Source organism: Arvicanthis niloticus, chromosome 29 (genome assembly GCF_011762505.2).
Source record: "Arvicanthis niloticus isolate mArvNil1 chromosome 29, mArvNil1.pat.X, whole genome shotgun sequence".
In the NCBI taxonomy this organism is placed as follows: Eukaryota; Metazoa; Chordata; class Mammalia; order Rodentia; family Muridae; genus Arvicanthis; species Arvicanthis niloticus.
The window spans coordinates 24,982,167-25,000,184 of NC_133437.1; the positions used below are offsets into that span (position 1 = coordinate 24,982,167).

Here is an 18,018-nt window from a genome sequence, read left to right on the forward strand (position 1 = left end):
AGCAGAACAGGAACGCACTTCGACCCATCCCCATATGCTCTCCTCCCTGCTCAGAGCTTTCCTATGGCTCCCTCATGTGCTCAGGACAAAGCCCCACACACTTGTCAGTCCCATGTCTCCTGACTCCTTCACACTGCCACCGAGGCCCCTTTTGCACAAGTCTTGGTGCTTGGAAACAGCTAAGCTTAACGGCTAAGAGCAACAGCTATGATGACACTCAGCCTAAGACTTCACTGGAATCCAGTGAGAGCACCTATGGCCTACAAACCTGAAAGCATCTTCTTCTGGTCTTTCACAGAAAATCTGCCGACTTCTGGCTAAGATCCCCAGGACCAAATATCCAGGGTTTACAGGCTACTTGGCCATTTGATGGCCATGTGACCACATGCATAGAAGCCCACTGACCTGGGATTGGGGGATACAACCAGCGTAGCTACACTTGCTTCCTGGCCTAGAGACTCCCGCCCACCCTGCTTTGCAGGCTGCACTCGGTACCTTGTCCTGGTCTGCTACAGAGAGGGCGCTGTGCAGCGGCAGCACCACCCAGCGCTGGGTGAGGCTGGCATAAGCCTGGGCAGCGTCTAGCACCGTGCTGATCTCTGCCATGCCACTGAGGAAGACAAGGAGGTCCCCCCGCTCTTCGGGGGGATACTTATTGTCGATGGCCTCCAGCACCCTCAGGAAAGGCCGTGGGTCCAGCTTCTCTGACTTGGATGCGGTCTGCTCTGCCTCCTGCGGCTGGTATACCACCTATGAGAGAGCAAAGTGCAGCAGCATGCTGTCACTCTGGAGCAGCAAGCAGGCAGGGGCTATGGGCTCACGGGGGCGGGGGGAGGGGTTCTGGTTGGTAGGTGGCACACTCAAGGTGGGTAACTTTTAGAGGAGATAGTGACATCAAAAAGCAGTGAGGTGACGCAAAGGTTTCTGGGTGCTGGCACTGCTAGAGGTTTTAAAATCCAGGTGCCGACTACAAAGGTGTGTTAACTGAAGAGCACGTGTGCTCTTAGGGAATGGTACCCTGAACAAGAAGAGCTGAGCCAGAGAGGGCCGAGCCCAGTACTTCTTAGGAAGCATCCACACAGGCATGTGAACCCACAGACTACCAGCAACACTGAGGTCCTGCCCGAGTGCTTGACTACACCAACAAGGACAGAGCCTCACTACACAACAGCAACATCTGGATACGCCAACAGGGGGAGGGGAGGAGGACACATCTGCACGTACAGAGAGGGAGAGATGCAATTAAAGGTTCTATGATGACAGACCATCCAGCCCAAAAACTTCAAGCCTGCAGCCTGTGAGAGCCGTGCCCCACAACATGGGAGAGTTGTGAGAAGTCTGAGGCCCTGAAGGACTGTGTAACACAGAGCAGTCTTTCCCTCTGGAAGAGCTGTATTTCCTAAAAGAAAAATCCGCTTCTTCCCTGGCAGACCCTAATGGGTTGGAATGTTGAGGGACCAGATGCTTTAACAAGAGGGCCTGCCGGCCACACAGAGAGTAGGAGACCAAGGCTAGGGAGGCCACAGCAGTGCTCACCGTGATGGGGAAGAGCCTCCCAGGCACCTGCACCACAGGAGCATGGCTGAAGTAGCTCGAGAAGAGAGAGATGTTGATGGTGGCCGACATGAGGATGACCTTGAGGTCAGGCCGCTGGGGCAGCAGACGCTGCAGGACGCCCAGCAGGAAGTCATTGTGCAGGTGTCGCTCATGGACCTCATCCACAATCAGGACCTGGTACTGGGGCAGGCTGGGCTCCCGCTGGATCTGGCGTAGGAGCAGCCCCACCGTCAGGAACACGATCTTGGTGGCTGCTGACCGAGTGCTTTCAAAGCGGATCTGGTAGCCAACCTGGGGTGGGAGGAAGGAAAGTGTCAGGTCAGGCGAGAACACGACAAAGAGTGCAGGCACCAGGGCTCCTCCCTGTCCTACATGCAAGTCTGAGGCAGAGCCGTGGCTGCTGGTCAGACTGGAGTCCCGTGTGACTGGTGTGGAGTTAGCGTTCTGCTTGGCACACAAGGTGTCCTAGAGACTGGATTTCCTCCCCTGGATCCATGAGACTATAAGTGGTTATGTTCTCACCATGTCTGGTGCAGTTCAGGGCAATGGACAGGAATCCTAACAGTTATGATTTCCCCCTTCTTTGAGTCTTTATTATGCACCAAAAACACTACCAGAATGCTGTGAGTGCATAGCTCACATGACCCTCACCCCACCGCCCAATCTCGATTCCACGTGAGGGAACAGAGCTATTTATCGAGGTAACAGCTGAAGCAACACTGAGAAATACTTAACCCTGACTTCACACTAGACCACATCTTCCCCCCCCACACACACACACCCATGCCTCCACATACACACACAACCATACCTCAGACACACCCATTCCTCATCCATACACATCCACCACACACACACACACACCATACACTCATACCTCCACATACACCCACACCTTCTTAATGAACTCTGGCTTTAAATGCCGTTCTTTGGGGAGGGGAGTGGTTATTTTGAGACAGTGTTCCTCTGTATAGCTCTGGCTGTCCTGGAACTTGCTCTGTAGACCAGGCTGACTTCAAACTCACAGACATCTCCTGCCTGCCTCCCTAGTGCTGGGATTAAAGGCGTGTACTACCACTGCCCGACAGGAGTACTTTTTCATAGTCTAAAAGTGGGCAAAAATTCTTAAAACATAGGAAATTCTCAAAGTGTACTAACCATGGGAAGAACAAGGAGAAGGGAGACGGGAGAAAAGACCAAAGGGAGTTCCATTTATAAACACAACATCAGGGGCTGGAGAGATGGCTCAGCAGTTAAGAGCATGGACTATTCTTCCAGAGGACATGAGTTCAATTCCCAGCGCCCACATGGTGGCTCACGACCATCTGTAATAGGGTCTGGTGCTCTCTTCTGGCATACAGGTGTACATGCAGATAGAGCACTCATATACATAATAAATAAAAAATTTTAAAAAATAAGTGCAACAACAGCAGAAAGTGGTAGAGACTGGATTAGAATCCTAGAGGCTGTCAGGTGTGGTGGCACATGTCTTTAATCCCAACACTTGGGAGGCAGAGGCAGGCATATCTCTGTAAATTCAAGGCCAGCTTGGTCTACACAGTGAGACCCTGTCTCAAAATGAAATTCAAGCATTCTAGAGCTTAGAGGACAGCAACAGGGTAGGGATGCACACACACACACACACACACACACACACACACACACTCATAAAACAACAACAACAACAAACCTGTCTTTAATAGGAAATGAAAATGACGGATGCTTCCGTCTGTCTAGCTGTTAAGGTGCTATGCTGGTTGATGCCTCTTATCATTTGGCCCCTGTACAAGCTTATCTGTAGAGACACATTCTAGAAGTATCATCTCTGGTTCAGCGCCTAAGTGTTAACTTTTATGCATACTGCCACGAGGACTATTAACTCATTCCACAGTGGAAAACCTGGAACCCTGGTGCGCTGCCCACCTGGGAGCCATACTGACTGAGGCTCTCGAAGCCAACGCGCTTGGCCAGTGAGATGCAGGCGATTCTCCGGGGCTGAGTGCAAGCCATGTGACTGAAGCCGGCAGCCAGTAAGTACTGGGGCACCTGAGTGGACTTGCCGCAGCCTGTGTCCCCGGCCACCACCACCACCTGGTGTTCCTTGAGAGTCTGCAGGATGCGATTCCCGTACTGGGCGATCGGAAGCGCCGCACGCTCATGCTGCAGTTTGGCGAGCCTCCCAAAAGCTTGCTTCTGCTGGAAGTCTAGGTAGTGTAGCAGTGCACGACGGAACTCTGACACTCTCTCGGGGGGAAGCCCCCTGCCGGACCTATGACGACCCCGAGTATCTGGGCTAAGAATGGAGAGGTTGATGCGGTAGCGTGGATCATAAGTGCGAGGTAGGTCAGCCAAACCAGCAACGACCTGTTTGGGACGCCCAGGGTCCTTCTCCTCCTTCTGGGAGGTCTTGAGGTGCTGGAATCTCTGCAGGCGTTCAAAGAAAGCCCAGAACTTCTGACACTCCTCTGAACCACGACGGATATAATCCTCATCGCGGAAGAATACATCTTCCAAGAGGCAACGAGTCTCTGGACAATTCCAGTCCCATTTCTCTGGGGCCTCTTCCTCCCTGGGAGCTCGACGGTGGCCTCGATCTCGGTGATCCCTCCCCTCCCTTATCCTGGGAGGAGACATAGTTCCTGTCAAAGTGCTGTCACAGAAGTAGTCTCCGTTCTGATCACTTAGACCAAGTATTCTCACCTAACTCCTGCCCCTAGGAACCGCTTTCTCTTCAAAGAGTGACCTCCCCTTTCCTTATAGAGGGGCACTGTGAATGGTAGGGTAGGTAGTCAGGGGCCTGATGGGCAGGTGGAGACGCACAAAGCACTTCATGGCTCCTGCAGTGATCTCTGCAAGGGACAAGGGTTCATTCTGGACTTCTAGGTCCTGGATGTTTGGAGAAGAAAAGAGAAGATATCCATTCACTTTTAGAACATCAGTTAAAAGCCTGCGATTCTTCAAGCACTGAAGGAGGAGGAGGAAGAGGAGGGGGAGGAGGAAGAGGAAGAAGAAGAGGAGAAAGAGGCTTTAATGCTACTACATGTTGGTCACATGTTCAATCAACAAGAGAATCCTGTAAGAAGGAAGACAGAAACAACAAAAATAGGAAACAGATTTTTCATCTGGACCCATCGGGTTTCACAACACTTAATGGAGTCCCTGGAAACTGACTGGAATATATCTATGGTGCTAGGGATGGTTTTGCCTGCCTGGCACATGCCATGCTTTGCCTGGTAAGTTTCCATCATCCTTCAGTGAACAGCTCACCACATACATATGGCTCTCGTGGTTTAGGCAAACAAAGGCCTGACCAGCCACGGTATTCTTTGTGATCTGAGGAATGGACACAAGACCCAGTCAGGTTCCTACTCTGGAATTTAAACCTGATCGCTAGGAGAGAGAAGCTCTCTGTTTTTATCTAACTAGACAAGTTGGGCTAAACCTGAACCCATTCAGAGTAGCTCTGGGACATAAGTCTTTCCTAGATATGTACCTTAGACAAAACCATGCATGTAGACACAATGGGAACACACAGGGATGGCCACTGTGAGGGGGTATGGGAGACACCTGATGATATCATTAGTGTTCATGGCTTAGTTCCTGTCAACCCTCTACTTCTTGGCTAGGTAAGAAAACGCCTTCTACTTCCTACAGTGTTGAGACAGAGCCCAACCCCTCACACATGACACACAAGTGCTCCGCCACTGAGCCATTCTGCTTAGAGTCAGACTCTTGTCTGTCAGTTGGAGAAAAATCATAATGAAGCACATAGAGCTGTATGCAGTTTTATGGAGGGGAATCCTCACTCTCCCTTGTTATTAAAAGATGCATCTTACTCTGTGTATGGTGTTTTGCCAGCATGTATGTATATACCACATCGATGCTTGACGCCCTTGGAGTCAGATCCCCCTGGAACTGGACCTATAGGCAGTTGTGAGCCACCATGTGGGTACTGGGAATTGAACTCATGTCCTCTGGAAGAATAGCCCATGCTCTTAACTGCTGAGCCATCTCTCCAGCCCCTCATTCTTCTTTCTTAAAAGGATTTATAAGGACAATGAGATGGCTCAGTGAATTAAGGGCATTGGCCACCAAGTCTGGTAAGCAGAGTCTGAATCTGGGAACCCATATGGGAAGAAAGAGCTGACTCCTTCAAGTTTTCTTATGCTGCGCACACGCATGCACGCACGCACGCGCATGCACACACACACACAAATAAAATTTAATAAGTGGGGGTTGGTTATGATGTTAAGAGGGCTCACATACTTCATTGGTAAAGAATCTGGAAACAAGCAGGTTTGAATCTGACCATTTACCACAAGGAAGTAAATTTACCTGAAGTAGTTTTCTTCATCTATAAAATGGGGGCAGTATCATCAAATATCAAAAGCACTGGCAAAGAGGCCAAACAGCCACTACTACTCAGTTCAACGCTTTCTCCCCAACTCATAGAAAACAGCAAAGGCACAAGAGCATCCAACCTAGGGGGAATAATAATACAGAATGCCATGAATCATCTCCTGATGACATTAGCAAACCCACCAACTCAGCCTTCGTTCTCTTGAGGGCCATCATGAAAGAGTAAAGGTTTGCTTTATGCAGTCACAGGGGTGGGAAGGACTTGGTCCCCTCCTGGGAGTTGTTAGAGCAACCTTTGAGTGTCCAGTGAGGAAGACCTTGTGAAGTGATGGGGTGATTCCCACAGATACAGCAGACACTGTGCAGAGTACACTTCTGAGTAAAGACCGAAGCTTGTCGATGGCAGGACTTAGAGAACTCTATTCTAGAAGGGAATGGGGGCCAGGCCTTGGAAAGCTGCTAGAAGATAAAGCCAGTGATTCTCAAGAAAATATAGGGGCAGTAAAAAAGGAGAGAGCTCCTTTTAGGCAACAGAATGCCCACTCATGCTAGGTCTAACAACAGCACCCATGGCCACCAAGGAGTCTGTTCCCTCAAGCATTCCTTCACTTGATTTGGGTTTTGTTTGAGATGGGGTCTCATGTAGTTCAGCCTGACTTTGAACTCTCCACACAGATAAAGATGACCTTGAACTCACCATCCAGTCTCCATCACCCAAGTGCTGGGCTTGCAGGTAAGCACCATTATGTCCAAGTATGGTTTACTGAGCCATCTCCCCAACACCTCTATCATCTGTCTATCTATCTGTCTATCTATCTGTCTATCTATCTATCTATCTATCTCACCCCCACCCACTCTCCCTCTCTTTTCTCTCTTCCTCAGACCTCCATTTGACTTCCTCCACATTCTCCATTTTGTTTCAACCTTTTCTCAGATTTATTTATTTTTGGAGACAAGAGTCATCCTATATAGTCTGGGTTGGCCTTTAATTCACAATCCTCCTGCTTTTCAGCCTCCTGTGCTCAGATTCCACACCTAGCTCCTGGCTTCTATGTATGTTTACAGTTCTCCAGTCGATATTTTATGTACCAATGGTTTTTTTCTTTACAGCTACCACTCGGTATTTTTGTGTGCAGTCTCAATCACGTATGTATACATATTTGTTCACTTTCCCACAACACTAAGAAAACATTATCCCCACTCTATTTTGCTAAGCTAAATAAGCAGTACGAGGAATGTGAGTTTGGGGTGCATTTCTTCCTTTCCTCATTTTTCAGCACGACTCTCCCATCACCTCCAACTTTTAAGGTTCTGTTTCAAACTCCATCTTTCCATAACTGTGACCCACTGTGATAACTGTGATCCAGGGTTTCTTGCCAATCTGTTCTTAGCGCCCTTGAGAGCCTCTCTTGGAGGTACCCCATCACCCTGGTCCCCTTTTCTCTCCCTTTCCCAGACCCTTGGTCCCTCTGTGCCGCCACTAGATTCAGTTCCGGGCCTCTTGGTACTCCAGCTTCTAAGCATAGCGCACCGCCAGAGCTCCCTGGGTCCTGGCACATTCCTTCATTATATTGGGGTTCTCTTAACTCCCGGGCTATTCGGAACCAGCCCCAAACACATCCAGCAGCAGGTACCACAGCCACGCAGACACCCCGCACACACGCCCCGCCCCTTACCTCCACGGACGCCTCAACTTCCTGTCCTAAATGGTCTGCGCCTGCGCAGGGATCCGCCACTCTCCAGACTGCGCAGGCGCAGACCGCTAAAGCGCGACCTCGCCTCTTACAGTAAAGCCCAATAGGGAGTAGCGGGCGGGCCAATGCCCATCCCACAAAGCGCTCTTGCGCACCTTGCTTCAGGCAGTGTTTTGGGTGATTCGACGCCCCTAGAGGCCAGAGGAGGGGTTACAGGTAAGTGGCAGTCCCTACCTGTGTCCTCTCCACAGCCCTGTACACCCAGAATTGCTAAAAAGTCAGTTTCGGGTCAGCAAGGGAGTTCAAACACTATTAAAACAGCTCCGTGACTGTTGCACGCCTTAAATTCCAGCCCTCGGGAGGCAAAGGGAGGTGGATCTCTGTAAGTTCAAGGCCATCCTGGACTACATCGTGAGTTCCAGGTCATCCAGGACTACATTTTTAGACCATCTCAAAAACCTAATTAAATTAATAAAAAAAGTTATGTGATCACTCTGTCACTATAATTCACTAATAAGTAATCAGATCTTACCCCAGCAGCCTTAAGCTAGGGGCCAGTTCTGTGCTGAACCCCTAAAGCCCTCTATAGAGCCACAAATGTTGAATTAATGACTAAATGGGTAAGAAAAGACTCCAGAGAAAACTACTCAGTACTTCTCGATTTGCCAATCACTTGGGAAACTGAGCCTCAGTTTCTCCATCTATAACTTAAGAAAACTTGTTGCCAAAAAAAATTACTGAAAAGTATATATAAAAATATATAAACCAGGCTGGGTTGTAGGCGGCTTTTGAGTTCTCTGCTTCCTCTTCTGACAATGCTTCCCCCTCAGGCTTCTTCATGCAGCTCACATTTTTTTTCCCAACTCAAATATTCCTGCACTGAAGCTGTCATCTCTGACCTTGTTTCTAAAAGCAGCACCCTCCACACCCTCCTTTCCTTTCTGTGTTCCTTCAAAGAGTGGGCATTATTGCTCAATATTTTCTTTATTTGCTTATTCATGTATTTCAGACAAAAGCTTTCTTGTTTGCCCGGGCTTCATCTCGTCATCCTCCCACTGCAGGCCTCCTGATCGCTGGAATGATGGGTGTGCTTCACCGTGTCCTATTCAATCTTACTTTTGTGACTATCTCTGTGTCCTCCTTTAAGATGTATGCTGCATAGAAGTAGAGAACTCATCTGTTTTGTTCACCAAAGTCTCCTCTATGCAGAGAAGGGACCCCAGACCTTAAGAATGTACCCCCCATAGTGTAATCATAAGGGTAGAGGAGGACATTTGGAAGCATATAATCAAAATCAATGACTTACAGAGGGACTTACATGCACAGCAAGCAGTGGGAGGGAAAGGTTTTGCAATTTTTTTGAGACAGGGCCTCATGTAGCCTAGGCTAGCCTTCACTGTGTAACTGAAGATGGCCCTGAACTCCTGACCCTCCTGGTTCACCTTCTGTGTTCTGGTCTTACATATTTGTTTCAACACCTGCTGTTTTATTTGGTGCTCAGGATCGGTCCCAAGGCCTCATGTAAACCAGGCAAACAAGGAACACAGAAGAGGGAGGGGAGGGAGCAGCCTGGCAACGAGACACAGAGAGAGCAGATCGTAGACACCATGGCGAGGACTCTGGCTTGAGAGCCAAGGTGGAAGAGAGCCATGGGGGCAGTTTAATCAGAGAAAGGATTGTAGACAGGATCTGGTGTCCATAAGAGAAACAAACAATGGAGAATTGGGTTAGGGTTCTCTAGAATAGCAGAATTTATAGAATGAACCTCCTTGTCGATATTATATAGAATGGGGATTATTAGCATGATTTACAGGCTAGGGTCCAGCTACTCCAACAATGGCTGGCTATGCACAGAAAGTCTGAGAATCCAGATGTTGCTCAGTCCATAAGGCTGGATGTCTTAGCTGGTCATCAGTAGATGCTAGAATCCTGACACTGGGATCCCAGAGAAGCAGGCTTTACTGCCAAAGAAGGAATGGACTTCCTAGCAAGGCAAGAACAAGCAGACAAAATGCAAAAGCATCCTTCTTCCATGTCATTATATATAGGCTTCCAGGAGAAGGTGGGCCCCAGATTAAAGCTGTGTTTTCCCACCTCAAGATCCAGATCAAGGTTGGGCAGTGGTGGCCCATGCCTTTAATCCCAATGTAGTCCCTAAACTGAGTGCAAAATCTGTCCAAGTAGCAGTTAGCCACTCCTTCCCACCCCAGCCTACAGCCACGTGCCCTGGCAGGAGCTGTCAAAAATGGTAGCTCCTATTGAAATGGTGTTACCATGACATCCCCATAGCCTATAGCCATCACAGGAGCTGTTCACAATGGCCCACCTTTCCTGCCACAGCCTACAGCCTTGGTGAAACACTCTGCAGGAGCTGTCCCACAGGAGCTGTCCCACAGGAACTGTCCCACAGGAGCTGTCCCCAGGAGCTGTCCACAGTGGCAGCATCTCCTCTTCAGCCACACTGAGCAGCTCCACAGAAATGGAGCCTCAGCCAAAGCCGCCTGTGGACAGAAAAAATTTCCCACCCTAATCCATGGGCCTGATGTAGGGGGAAAGGGGTAAAAAAAAAAAAAAAAAAAAAAAAAAAAAAGCCCCAGTCCCTAAACAGGAAAACCCACTAATTTCTGAACTTCCCACAAAAACCTATCAATACCTGGGTCCCCCAAGCTCAGGATTTGAAATCCCACCAATCCTTGTAACTTTAATTTTTTCAAAACATATTTTTAATGTAGGTTCTTAAACACTTTAACCTCCCGTGTAGCTCACCAGTGGTAGTGGAAAAGAAAGGATACAGAGTGGGGGCTGTTGGGGAGTGAAACGGACCTATTTAGAAAGGTTCTTTGGAACAACTCCCATCTGTGTTGTCTGGAAATTGATAGTTCAGTTCACAGGATAGCAGCAGCAGCTGGATCCACTTGCAGACACTTCAAGGATACACCAGAGAGTCAGGAAAAGCCAACACAAATCAGCAGCAGTGGCACTGCCTAGCAGAGACAGCCAGGCCTCAGCCACCACATGAGGGACCAGGAGGCCTATCAGGGAAGTTCTCAACTGTGCCTCTCAGGAAAGCAAAGATCAATGAAGAAATGCAACCAACAAGTGTTGCACAGCTAGCTCAGCCTCCATCACTGTCCATCAAGTCGTGTTTATACTCTTTCCAAACATCACGTGTCCTCCACGGGTCCTCAGCACGTGCATCTGTCTCCGCTGACATCGCTCTGCCAATCAGCCCGAGTCTATGGAAGTGGCAAGAAACCATGGCACTTCACCACAAGTTTTTTGATGCATTTCTCTGACAAATGCAGTTCAACTACACAGTGTAAGGCGGACCAATACTTGTGTGTGTGTTGTTATTGAAGAATCCTTCATCGTACGTCCTTTTTGGGTTTGTTTTTTTTTTTTTTTTTTTTTTTTTTTGTTTTTATAGACATGGTTTCTCTGTGTAGTCCTGGTTGTCCTGGAACTCACTCTGTAGACCAGGCTGGCCTCAAACTCAGAAATCCACCTGTCTCTGCCTCCCAAGTACTGGGATTAAAGGCGTGCGCCACCACCGCCCGGCATCATACGTCCTTTCACATGCTTGCTCTATCAAAGAACATCCTTCAGGAGTCTACCTTAGTCTTTCACCTGTGTCTGCTTTAGGAAAACACTCCGTCTTGTGTTTGCCCCCAGCAAAATGCCCTCCAACCAAACTGACTTTTTAAAGAACCCTTAAGTTTCCACTTCAAATCCTCACTCTGGAAATCTCTTCCCTGAAAAGCTCTGCCCCCTAAGAAATCCTATATAAGCCCTGCCCTTTGTCCAATCCCCTGCTGCCCATTCCTGGGAGCAGAGAGAAGCCATCCCTGGCTTCTTCACTCTTCACTGTTCCTGGCCCTTTAAAGGATCCCCAAAGGCTAGTCAACTGACATTTTGTAAATGCTTAAGTCAGAACTGCTTGACCCTATAACCTTTAGTGTCAGTTGACTCTTAGACTTTTAAGAACAGGAGAGGAGCCAGCATAGCCTGAGAGACAGACAGAGGGTCCAGGAGACAGAGTAGTCGGATTGGAGTAGGGTCTAAGTGGCAGAAGAGTAGGGTCAGAGAAGCCAGTTGAGGCAGGAAGAGAAAGATTGAGCAGAACAAAACTACAAGGCAGATGAGCCAGGAGAAGCTGAGCTGAGGCAGACAAGGTACTGTTAGGAGACGGTTAGGCGAAGAACCCACACAAAGTAGCTAAAAAATAAATAAATAAATGCTACAATTAGCCAGACATAGGGCTAGATATTTATAGGGAAAAGAAACATTAAAAGACAAGTGGCCACCAACATGGCAAGACAGACTGTGAGGATTGATTTCAAGTACCATAGAGCAAAAGGCATGAAAAGGAGGGATGGATATTTTGTTTCAAAAAGCCAACAGGGTGTTTGCTGAGGCTGTTGGGAAAACAATCCCTAGCTGCTTTTAGCAGCAGTTTTTTTCTTCTCCTTTTCCTCATTCTGGGCTGTTTTGTTTATAAAACACTGGTTGAGCAACTGGAAAAAATGAGGGTGGAAATAGAGAAGCTCAGGAATCAAAAAACAGAAAACAGGACAAGCAGTTCTAGAAAGATCTAATCACACCTTAAAAGCAACCTTTATAAAACAAAAAGGAAGAATAAAAAACTCCAGGGTGCCGGGCGATGGTGGCGCACGACTTTAATCCCAGCACTTGGGAGGCAGAGGCAGGCGGATTTCTGAGTTCAAGGCCAGCCTGGTCTACAGAGTGAGTTCCAGGACAACCAGGGCTATACAGAGAAACCCTGTCTTGAAAAAAACAAAACAAAAAAACAAAAAAACAAAAAACCAGGGATACACTAAATAGTGCTCTGTTAACTTTAAATTTTCTGAACGTTAATGAAAAAGAAACAGCAGCATCTGAGGGACACTGGATTCCAAAAAAAAAAAAAAAAAAAAAAAAAAAGCCTGTGTGATTAACTCACCCCGTATACTGTAAGGACCTGTTAACATCAGAATGAAAATCAGCAAATGGTTTGCGTTGGAGAAGCAGATTTTTTTATATTTCCACAGGAAACAAAAACTGTGGATATGTAGATACCATCAAAACTGATAAAGCTCAGAGTTGAGCAGTGGAAGTCTTCTGAAAACCTTAGCCACTGATCCAAAAACAGCAAAGAAGAGAGCCTGACCAGCCACTGCCTTCCCTGCCAGCCAGAAGAGCCTGGACAAGAAATGTTCAGCACCTAACCACTGACAGGCCTATGAGCAGGACTTTGGTCTCCTACAATACAGAGCCATCCACAGCGCAGAGCAACAGCAGGCCCCATGGCAGGACTTTAAGACAGACTATGCCAAATACCACATCCTGCATACCCACTACATGCAAGTGGAGGCTGCAAGCCAAAGGTTCACAGAGCTGGGGGCACAGACTGAGAGACTCTGTCGAAGAAACTCCGGAACACAAGATGCTAGAAGATAAGACAGTCCCGGAATTCAAAAAGTTCAGTACCCAAGTTACAAGAAAGAGAAACGTCACTGTTAGGTTATTATGTCAGTTGTGAATCTGCTCCTGGGAGATCAACAAAAAGATCCCATCAGACCCCTGGGACCCAGAGAAGACATGAAAGGAATGAAGAAGCCGCTTCAAAACTGCATAATAAGTAGCTAGAGCCATTGGGTTGGGGGTGGAAGCTGAGAAAACTCATTTCAAATAGAGAAGCTTAAAAATGAAAGCTTTATTTAACTCGCACTCAGGGAAGGGGCCAGTCTGGGATCTGAACTGTATCCCGAAGGGAGATTGAACAACATTTTTAAAGGATGGGAATACAGAGAGAGGGAGCTGCGGGGAGCTGAGGTGTTGGCCAATCTCGTTTTGACATTGTGGGTTAAGGAAGGGAGTACCAATTGGAGACTGGGCTATATCCAGTCCTTAATTCATTCTCCCAGACATTAGGTCCACAGCTCAGAGTGATATGGACAAAGGAGCAGGTCAGCTGCATGTAGTTAATTAGAGCATAACAGGCATTGGTTATATATATTTTATAATGTATGCACCTTGGTTTGATTTCTATATTCTTTACCTGTTAACAGACAGTTAAGAAATCATTTGGAGAAGTGGGATTGGTGTGTTCCTAGGCCTGGGAACGTGAACTCATTTGACCCTGCCAGCAAGATGGAGAAGTTGTCCTTGAGATGGCTGGACTTGGACAACTGTTTACAACCAAAGCTGTTCAGCTGTTGGGAAGAACCCAGCTCCCCGAGGGCCTGGGACCTTGAATTTAGTTTCTCCCTATGATCAAATGGAGTTTGAAAACAAAGTGGTAGTTCTTAGAGTAAGTTTCTTTTGCCTGTTCCCAACAAAACAAAAGGGAGGAAATGTTGATCTATTTTATGTGCCTGACCCTTTAAAGGATCCCCATGGGCTAGTCACCTGACTCTCAGAGAATGCTTAGCCATAAGAACTGCCTGACCCTTCTGGGAACAGAAGAGGATATAAAAGCCAGAAGAGCTTGGCAGAAGGGAAGTAGGCAGGAGTAGGGTCCAAGGAAATAGAAAGGAGATTGAGCAGAGCAATAACGAGAGGCAGCTGAGCCAGGAGAAGCTGAGCTGAGCCAGAGAGATACTGAGAGACACTGTTCGGAGACAGAGCTCACACAAGACAGGGAATAAAGGGGAAAAAATCAAAGCTATAAGGAGTTCTGTCAGCCGAGCCTGTGAGATGGTAGAGGAGATGGATTTAAGCCTGGTCCACTGGTAGTGTGACCACCTAGATAGAAAGATGGGGAAGTTATTCTGTTTGGACCGTATGAATCAGGTACCCCTTATCCAAAATGCTTGAGACCAAAGCATTTCAGATTTAAGCTTTGTTTCAGACTTTGAAATATTAGCACAGATATATAACATGAGATACTTTAGAGATGAGATCCAAGCCTGAATACAGAATTCACTACTTTACCTGCCCTCCTCACAGTTGTGGTCTCAGTTACTTTCCTCTTGCCCTGATAAGATGCCATGACCAAGCCAACTTATAAAAGAAAGCATGTAACCAAGGCCTTGTTGATTTAGAGGGTGAGTCCATGACCATCACAGCAGGGAGCATGGCAACGGGCAGCTAGGCAGGAATGGCGCTTGCTTACATCTGATCTGCAAGCAAGAGGCAGAAAAAGAGAGGGGGAGGGAAGGAGAGAGAGAGGAGAGGAGAGCGAGCACTAACTGGAGAGAAATGTAGGCTTCTGAAATCTCAGATCCAGTCCTCAGTGACACACCTCCACCAACAAAGCCACACCTCCCAATCCTTCCCAAACAGTTCCACCAACTGTGGACCAAGCATTCGAATATATAAGTCTCTGGGGGTTGTTCTCATTCAACCACCACAAGCCTGAAGGTAGCTTTTACACCACAGTTTGAGGGGGTCTGTGGGTTTTGTTTGTTACTTAGGTGGTTTGGTTTTGGTCTAGGTTTGGTGTTTGTTTTGTTTTGAAATGTTTATTTCTTTTATATGTATGAGTGTTCACATATTTATATGTGCACCACATGCATGCAGTGCTCAAGGAGGCCAGAAGAGGGCACTGTATCTCCTGACACTGGAGTTACAGATGGTTGTGAGCCACCATGTGGGTGCTGGGAATTAAACACCAGTGCTCTTGACTGCTGAGCCATCCCTCTAGTCTCAAGGTTCTGTTGTTTTGTTTTTTTGTTTTGTTTCGTTTCGTTTTGTTTTGTTTGAGACAGAGTCTTCGGTAGCACAGGGCTCAAACTCACTAGCCGAGGATGACCTTGAACTTCTGATCCTCCTGCTCCTACCTCTTGAGTGCTCTGATTGTAGACATGAGTCACCTGCAACCTGTCCTATGAGGTCTGGTGTGGGGTTTTCCATGTGTTCTCCTAGTCAGCATGCAGAAAGTTGTGGGACCTGAGGATGCAGCTCAGTCAGTAGAGCAATTGGCTGCTATGCACAAGGTTTGAGGTTCCATTCCTAGCCATGCATAAACTGGGTGTGGTGGGTGGTTTGAATGAGAGCAATGCCCATAAACTCATATATTTGTGTGCTTAGTCCCCATGTGTTAAACTGTTTGGGAAGGATTAGGAAATGTGGCCCTAGAGGGGGTATACTACTCAGGGTAGGGTTCAAAAGCCCACACCAAGCCCAGTTTCTCTCTCTCTCTCTCTCTCTCTCTCTCTCTCTCTCTCTCTCTCTCTCCTCTCTCTCTCTGTGTGTCTCTCTCTGTGTCTCTCTCTGTGTCTCTCTCTGTCTCTGTCTGTCTCACTTTGTCTCTGTCTCTCTCCCCCTCTTTGCCTCGGTGGGTCAGGATGTAAAGCTCTCAGCTTCTGCTCCAGTCCTTTGCCTGTCTGCTTTCCACCTTGGTTATTCACTAACCCTTTAAAACTGTAAGCAGTGTCTCTTCCCAGAGATAGAAGTAACTAAGACACTGAGCATGGTGACTCACTCCTGTAATCCCAACACTTGAGAGGTGAAGGCAAAAGAGCTAGAAACTCAAGGTCATCCTCAGCTATATTTCAAGCTTTAAGTCACCCCGGTCTACATAAATCTCAAAAACAATTTTTTTGGATTTTGGAGCATCTTGGATTTTGCATTTCCACATGATGGGTGGGTGTTCGACCTGACTTAAGTTTGAACTGCATACTAAGTACTGACTTTGTGACTATGTTGCTGTGATCAAACATCATGACCAAAAGCAACATATAGAAGAGAGAATTTATGTGTGTTTCCATTTCAAATAGAGTGTCCATCCCAGTGGAGGAGGCTTGGCAGCAGGCAGCCAGAGCAGGAGGTGAGGTCACATCTTCAGGGGTATATATAGCTAACTGGAAGTGGAGCAAACCTGCAGTCTCTCCAGGCTTCCTCCAGCAAGGTTCCACCCCCTAAAAGTTCCATAAACTCCCCAAATAAATGTACCTAAGGGGTACATATCTTTCAAGCTACCACACCAGATAGGGACGAATGTTGAGTGAGAAATTAGATATTGGTATCAAACATTTGGAAAACAGACTGAGAGGTGACTGCTACTACAGAGAACCCAAGTATTGTTTCCAGCAGTCATAGTAGGCACCTCACAACCACCAGTAATTCCAACTCTGGGGAAATCTGATGCCCTCTTCTGGACTCCACAAGTACTGCACACATGCGTGTGTGTGTGTGTGTGTGTGTGTGTGTGTGTGTGCGCGCGCACACACACACACACACACACAAAATTGGAAAATGACTCATGGGATCCAAATCAATTACAATCATCAAAAGAAGACAGAATACACTAAACATTATTTTAATCTTTCCAGGAAGAACTACATTAGATTTTTGTTGTTGTTTTGTTTGTTTTGGGTTTTGAGACAAGGTTTTTCTAGGAAGCTTTGGCTGTCCTAGAACTCACTCTGTAGACCAGGCTGGCCTCAAACTCAGAGATCCGCCTGCCTCTGTTTCCCAAGTGCTGGGATTAAAGGTGTGCACCACCATCACCTGGCAAACTACATTTTAAAAAAAGAAAAGAAAAGAAAAATGAAGGAAATAAACATCAAATCTGTTGTTAAGCCGCTGCCCACCACCAGCACCGTTGCACAGAAAGCAGTTCTTGGAAAAATACTGAGCTGTGATTCTCTGAAAATGTAAAGAAGTATGTTTGTGTTAAGAAACTAGCTGGTTAGCTGTGGCAATGTGGGCGTGTAACCTTGTCCTTACTCAAGAGGTTGGAAAGGAGGCCTGCCATGAATCTGAAGGCCAGCCTGGGTTAATGGAGAAAGACACTGTCTCAGAAAACAGATTTTTAAAAAACACACAAATAGGGGCTACAAGATGGTTCTGTGGGTAAAATATTCACCACACAAAGAGGAGGACCTCCATATGGATCTTTGTCATTCAAGTAACGCCAGGCACCATCTCGCACACCCGCAGCCCCAGCACTTGAGGAGGTGGAGACAAGAAGACCCCTGGAGCTTACTGTTCAAGCAGTCTAGATGATTCAGTGAGCCCCAGGGTCAGTGGTACACTGTCAAAAAATAAAGCAGAGGGCCAGCAAGATGGATCATCGAGAAAAAGCCCTTGTGCTACACCTGATGACCAGAATGCAATTCCTGATGCCCACAGAATGGAGGAAGAGAGCCAACTCCTGAAAGTTGTCCTTTGTGCACCACAGCATGTGTGTGACATCACATGAATATGCTGATAAATAGAAAGAAAGTTTTGAGGGGTACCTGGAGAGGTGGCTCAGTGGTTAAGAGCACTGGCTTTTCTTCCAAAGGACCTGGGTTCAATTCTCAGCAACCACTTGGCAGCTCACAACTGTCTGTAATTCCAGTTCCAGGGGATCTGACACCCTCACACAGACATACATACAGGCAGAACACCAAAACACACCAAAAAAAAAAATTCTAGATTTTTTTTGTAAGGTGAAGAGTGATAGGGAAGACACCTGTGT

At 47.2% G+C, this 18,018-nt stretch overlaps 1 protein-coding gene across 4 annotated transcripts in view; it reads right to left on the reverse strand.

Moving 5' to 3' along the window:
* Dhx34 (DExH-box helicase 34) overlaps positions 1-7,656 on the reverse strand; it is a 24,464-nt gene extending 16,808 nt beyond the window's left edge. The window contains exons 1-5 of one of the 4 annotated variants that reach the window (XM_076927324.1): positions 7,593-7,650; positions 5,893-6,038; positions 3,481-4,443; positions 1,537-1,848; positions 496-750 (exon numbers count right to left, since the gene is read on the reverse strand). In XM_076927324.1, coding sequence (XP_076783439.1) covers positions 496-750; positions 1,537-1,848; positions 3,481-4,191 — 1,278 coding nt within the window. In that variant the 5' untranslated portion in view covers positions 4,192-4,443; positions 5,893-6,038; positions 7,593-7,650. Of the gene's footprint in view, positions 1-495; positions 751-1,536; positions 1,849-3,480; positions 4,465-5,892; positions 6,039-6,613; positions 6,760-7,592 lie in introns of those variants that run through there. The other 3 variants (XM_076927325.1, XM_076927327.1, XM_076927326.1) reach the window with 3 other exon arrangements.
* Between the last annotated feature and the right edge of the window lie 10,362 nt (positions 7,657-18,018).